General features: G+C 35.9%; 1 protein-coding gene across 5 annotated transcripts; it reads left to right on the top strand.

Moving 5' to 3' along the window:
- Window positions 1-4,182, top strand: LOC108192577 (probable LRR receptor-like serine/threonine-protein kinase At1g05700). Of its 5 annotated transcripts, XM_064080341.1 has the most exons (14): window positions 193-286; window positions 381-427; window positions 547-936; window positions 1,029-1,501; window positions 1,651-1,792; window positions 1,874-1,945; window positions 2,033-2,104; window positions 2,196-2,276; window positions 2,368-2,507; window positions 2,610-2,836; window positions 2,901-3,027; window positions 3,167-3,244; window positions 3,330-3,519; window positions 3,697-4,182. In XM_064080341.1, exons 3-14 carry the CDS (start codon window positions 632-634, stop codon window positions 4,094-4,096), a joined length of 2,307 nt encoding a protein of 768 aa, XP_063936411.1. In that variant the 5' UTR covers window positions 193-286; window positions 381-427; window positions 547-631; the 3' UTR covers window positions 4,097-4,182. The 5 variants fall into 5 exon arrangements, with proteins under 5 accessions (XP_017227997.1, XP_063936410.1, XP_017227995.1 ...); XM_017372508.2 differs by having other exon boundaries at window positions 1-286; window positions 381-936; window positions 3,330-3,494; window positions 3,697-3,913; XM_017372506.2 differs by having other exon boundaries at window positions 9-286; window positions 381-936.
- Window positions 4,183-5,842: the final 1,660 nt, after the last annotated feature.

The raw sequence follows: 5,842 nt of genomic DNA, 5'->3' as shown, positions 1-5,842 counted from the left end.
ACAATAGAGACATTGAAGCCTTTACAAATATTTAGTTTTAAGATATGATTAATTTGATTAATAAACCTAAGAATTATTTCCTCAGACCACTCCAAAAAGTAGAAGGAAGCGACATTCTATAACAAATACTGCATGCTAATACCTGTCGGTTCCAATAAGCTTATCCATTGAAGCACTCTGTTAGTGAGAAAAAGGATGTTATCAATAAACTGTTTACTGTCTGTGGTTCTCACGTATTTGATTAATTCAGTACCTCGAGTTCATGCACAGGATGATAATCCGCCAGGTTTGAATCTTATATTACGTTGCTTATTTTCTTACTATGACATATCTGCAGACACAGAAGTATTGAGAGTTGTCCTGTTCTTCCAATCTACCAGGCTTTCTAAGCATAGATTGTGGATTGCCAGAAGGTTCTGACTACACGGTAAGCACTACCGGAATTTACTACAAATCTGATTCAGACTTGATTGACAGTGGTAAGAGTATGAGTTTATTACCTGCCCTCATAGGCAGCTCCTCAGAAAAGTACTTTTCTACTGTCAGAAGCTTTCCTCAAGGAAAGAAAAACTGCTACACCATCCAACCTTCAGCCGGGAAAGGTAACAAGTATCTGATAAGAGCAAGTTTCATGTATGGTAACTATGATTCTTTGGACCAGTCCCCAACATTTGATCTCAATCTGGGAGCAGACACCTGGAGCAAAATTGTATTTGAAGATAGTTCAAAAGTTGTGAGAAAAGAGATCATACATATTTTGTCTTCAGATTATATACATGTTTGTCTTATAAACACTGATACAGGAACGCCCTTTATCTCGGCACTAGAGTTGAGGCCTCTCAATAATTCCAATTCTATGTATAAAATAGATTCTGGATCATTGCAAACCATCAGCCGGGTGGATTTCGTCTCTGTAAGAGGCAATGGAGTTATCAGGTATCTATCACAATATGTAGTATGTGCATCTAATATCATACAAGTATAAAACAATTTTGTTAAGTACCATTTATGTGCAAACTTCTGAATAGGTACCCGAAAGACATTTATGATCGAAGATGGGTATCTTTAAATCTGACAAACACAGGACTAGGTACTATGCTAGACATTAGTAATGGAAATATTTACCTCGTCCCGAAGGATGTACTGAGGACTGCAAGCACAACAGAGAACATCAAAGATCCCTTAAACTTCTATTGGGACACGACTAGCACCAGTGATCTAATCTATATATACATGCACTTTGCTGAAGTTGAAAAGCTTGGAGCTAATCAATTGAGAGAATTCAACGTCTACCTAAACGATAAGCTATGGAGCCATCAACCTATTGTTCCAGGGTATCTAAGTGTCTGGACCGTTTACCCCGAAACACCAGAGACAGGTAATACTAGGTATGCAGTCAAAATCAATAAAACAGAACGCTCAACTCTTCCACCAATTATCAACGGCTATGAGGTTTACGCAGCTAAGAAATTTTCAGAGTCAGGAACAAATGAGACAGATGGTATGCATTCCCAACAACTTTTTTCGTGATATCCTATATATAGACTAGTCATTGCTTGTATGTAGAATTTAGTCAGTAAATAAAACTGTTGAATGGTCATGATTGCTAGAATTCTGAAAGCAAACATATATTTTTATCTGTATGTGTAGTTTCTGCGATTCTAAACATCAAATCTGCGTACAAAGTGATTAAAAACTGGCAAGGAGATCCTTGTGAACCAGAAGACTTTGTGTGGGATGGTCTCAAATGCAGCTACCATAGTTCCGATCATTCTGCCAGGATAATATCATTGTAAGTGCTATAATTTGCATAATGGAAAGGAGTGTTAAGTTTTCATCTTCAAACACACTTATGTATGTCATTTGAATTCAGGAACTTGTCCACGAGTGGACTGACTGGAGAAATAGTTCCTTGTATAGTCAATCTCACACAATTAGAAACTTTGTAAGTGTACATGACCAACATCATTCTCCAGATAAATTTAGCTGGATTACATGTTAGATTGACAATTTTTTGGAGGGGTTTTTTTAGGGACTTATCTAACAATAACTTAAGCGGGCAAATTCCAGGATTTTTATCTCAACTGGCTTTATTAAGTGTCCTGTAAGTTGGTTTAAATCTTACTAGATAAATTTCTATCAGACATTGTGACTGAACTAGGTAATATCTAAATATTCTCACCATTTACACACAGGAACTTAAAAGGAAACAACTTTACTGGGCCAGTTCCCCCTCAACTCCTAGAAAACAAAGAGAAAGGAATACTATCACTGAGGTTAGTAAGTTTTCATTCCTATAACTACATAGAGTATAAAGAATTTATAACACCATTTCAGATTCAGCTACTATGCCATTTTATGTTACAGTATTGATGACAATCATGGAAACAACACAAATATAGAGAAAAAAAGCAATATGTCAACTCCCGTTGTTGTTGGATCTGTGGTTTCCGTAGTTCTACTCTTGGCTGCAATAGCGTTTGGCATATGGAGAATGAGAGGGAGAGGTACTGAAATATTTATACAGTGAAAAATTTCAAAGGTCTCATTATTGTTAAAATAAATTATTATTTCGCATACGTTGATCTATATTTTTTTCCTGTCAACAGTGTTTAAAAAATCTGGTAAGCTGCTACAAGTAAACAGAAGTGACCTGGAGAGAAAAAACAGACATTTCACATACTCCCAGGTCGTGGACATCACTAGAAATTTTCAGAGAGTGCTTGGTGAAGGTGGTTTTGGCAGGGTGTACCATGGCTATGTAGGTAACGATCAAGTTGCTGTCAAGATGCTCTCTCCATCATCGACTCAAGGCTACAGAGAATTTCAAACTGAGGTATGCCATCTATTAGTTTTTGTTTTTAGCACGAACATGCACTACTAGTGAGTTTTAATTGCAGGCCAGTCTTCTGATGAGGATTCATCATAAAAATTTGACCTCTCTGGTTGGTTACTGCAACGAGGGCACGAACATGGGTATCATATATGAGTACATGGCTAACCAGAGCTTAGATGAGTATCTCTCAGGTAAATGCTGTTTCACGGTTGACAGCAATATTTTTGTAGAAAATTCACAGAAGCTGTTCAAAATTTTCATACATGTGGTAGTTAACAGTTGTATTGGACTAGATAAAATGAAGCTATGAAAGGCTAATATTTGTGTCAGCTTTCATGGATACAGGAAAAAGCTATGGCATTTTCAGTTGGGAAATCAGACTTCAGATGGCACTGGATGCAGCACAAGGTTAGAAGTCAAATTTTACGAGTATTAATAATATTATAGTTTAATTCCTTTTTGTTGTATAACCTCTAGTATATATGTATAATAGGACTGGAGTACTTGCACCATGGATGTAAACCAGCAATCATCCACAGAGATGTGAAAACAAGTAATATTTTATTAAATGAACAATTCCAAGCAAAGTTGGCAGATTTCGGGCTGTCCAAAGCTTATCCGGCTGAAGGTGGTACTCATGTCTCAACAGTTGTTGCGGGTACTCCTGGTTACATTGACCCTGAGTAATTGACTATAACCTAAATCTTGGCTGCTTATTTTTTTGTTATTTAGTATTGGTGGCAAACGGCGTTAGAAATTTTCCCAGATCTTTATTTTACTTTTAGAAATCATCCAAAAGTACCAAAAAGATAAATTACTTAACACAGAACCTGAAACTGACAACAGTCTAATTCCTGCAGTTATGAAAATTCAAAGAGGCTTACGGAGAAAAGTGATGTGTTCAGTTTTGGGGTTGTTCTACTTGTGATGATAACCGGACGACCACCAATATTAAGAAATGAAGACAGGACTCACATTGCTCAGTGGGTTGACTTTATAGTTAAAAATGGTAATGTTACCGAGGCTGTAGATCCGAGGTTTGGAGGAAAATTTGATGTGAACTCGGTGTGGAAAGCAGTTGAATTAGCACTGACATGCACATCTAGGAATTCAACTAGAAGGCCAACTATGAATATGGTGGTGATAATTCTAAAGGAGTGCCTGGCAATAGAAATCAGTCGCCACGATGCTTATCCATACGATTCAACTGAAATGTTCTCCACTGATCCAGAGAGGTCATTGGTCCCCAGAGTGAGGTAGTTACCTACCTCAGTATTCTCGGCATTGTCTTATGTCATGTGGTGACTATTGTTCTTAATTCAATGACACAAAAAGTCCCTTTCATATGTCAAGTGTTTCGGATAACTCAGTTTATGAGAAATCTTCCACATTATTGTCTGAGTCGAAATGAGAGAAAGGAATACCTTATGCAGAGGTGGAGGAGTTGTATACTGAGCGTTAATCCACTAGAAAGAGATTCTGTTGAGTAAAAAACGCATAAATAGCATAAAGATACAAGGACTTGTATGAATTCGACAATATCCTGATGGGAAAAAAAGGAGGAAACGATATAAAGCTTGTTCATGATAACATGATTCTCCCAAAAAATTAATAGAAAATCAAAAAACGTGTTTCAGTTCAATGTGTATAGCAACATGGGACCAAAATGCCTTGGCTGGGGTCGTCACAGACAGCAATCGTAACCTGCAGCAAGGCTTTTTTTTTCAGTGATTAGCTAAAGAGACTACCTAAGGTGGTGCTATAGCTTTTGTGTGGGGGCAATTATCAGAAAATTAAGCATGTCATATTTTTAGATTCGGTCATCCACCAATTCCCCAGTCCCTAACTTTAGTTGTAAAGCAGATTCGTAGGTCACTGAAATCAAGTTTGGAGCATAGCATTTGTCGATTTTGGAGCGTAGCAATTGACTCGGGTCGCTGAAATCAATTTTACATTTTAGAAAGGTGCTAAAATTCTCTTACATAAGGTTGTTTACGAATCAGTTGCTTGTGAGTTGTGAACAATCTCGAACTTGATTAGTTAAGGGCTTGATTTGGCTTCAGTTGCTTAGAATTCGAGCCCCATCTCCCACACAAAAAACTCTTCGTCAAGAAAACGAGGTTGAGCTGAGCTATTAGCATATACTACCTCTGTCCTACAATACATGTCACTTTGATTTTTTTCACGTAATTTGAGATGCAAATAAAACATATATTTATATATTATTTTTAATTTTTTTTTTCTGAATAAAAATATGATGTTATACTTTTATTCAGAAAAAGAAAATTTGAAAAATAATGTATAGAATTATGTTTTATTTGCACATCAAATTACGTGTAAAAAGTCAAAACGACATGTATTTTGGGACGAAGGGAGTACGACTCAAGATCATTGGGCTTAGCCTCAACTCGCTAGACACTAAAGCTAAACCTTTTTTTTTTTTTGCATACATCCTAATTTTTTAGTTTCTTAAACATTTTAGGTTTAAAATTACGGTCTAGATATACAATTCGTGAATCATTCTTAGATTTTATTGATGTTTGTTTTTTGTTTTTTAGGTCAAAATTGATACTCCCCCGTCCCTATTTATCTGTCCACTTTGGAAGTAAAAACTTGTCTGTATTTATCTGTCCATTTATATAACCAAAGCAAAAATTTTCATTTTTACCTTTATTTATATTTTCAACGTGACTGATAAACATGTTAGTTTAATGCCAATATCTCATCTAAAAATCAGAAGAGTCTTTGACTTTGTTCTTCTGGCTGTAAATATCATGACTATTACTCACTGCTTCATTAAATTTGTATTGGATAATGGAGTAATCCCACCAGTATTTTCCTACAATTAAAGCATTAAATAAAGGTATTGCTGGAAGTTTCTTATCAAACTTAAATTTTCTTAATATATGTGAAAATATTAAAAGTGGACAGATAAATAGAGACGGAGGGAGTATTTAGTTCTAACTTTACTAGGATCTTTATTTTTCGTGTGCATGTTAATGAGCT

The sequence above is a fragment of the Daucus carota genome, chromosome 6 (genome assembly GCF_001625215.2).
Source record: "Daucus carota subsp. sativus chromosome 6, DH1 v3.0, whole genome shotgun sequence".
NCBI classification, from domain to species: Eukaryota; Viridiplantae; Streptophyta; class Magnoliopsida; order Apiales; family Apiaceae; genus Daucus; species Daucus carota.
This window is presented reverse-complemented; position numbering and strand designations above follow the sequence as displayed.

Bases quoted from the DNA above. Each gene is read 5' to 3' on its own strand.
- LOC108192577 (XM_017372506.2), top strand. From the start codon at position 196: ATGTTATCAATAAACTGTTTACTGTCTGTGGTTCTCACGTATTTGATT. The intron at 2,277-2,367 runs GTTAGTAAGTTT...TTTATGTTACAG, and splicing joins AAAGGAATACTATCACTGAG to TATTGATGACAATCATGGAA. The intron at 2,837-2,900 runs GTATGCCATCTA...TTTTAATTGCAG, and splicing joins ACAGAGAATTTCAAACTGAG to GCCAGTCTTCTGATGAGGAT.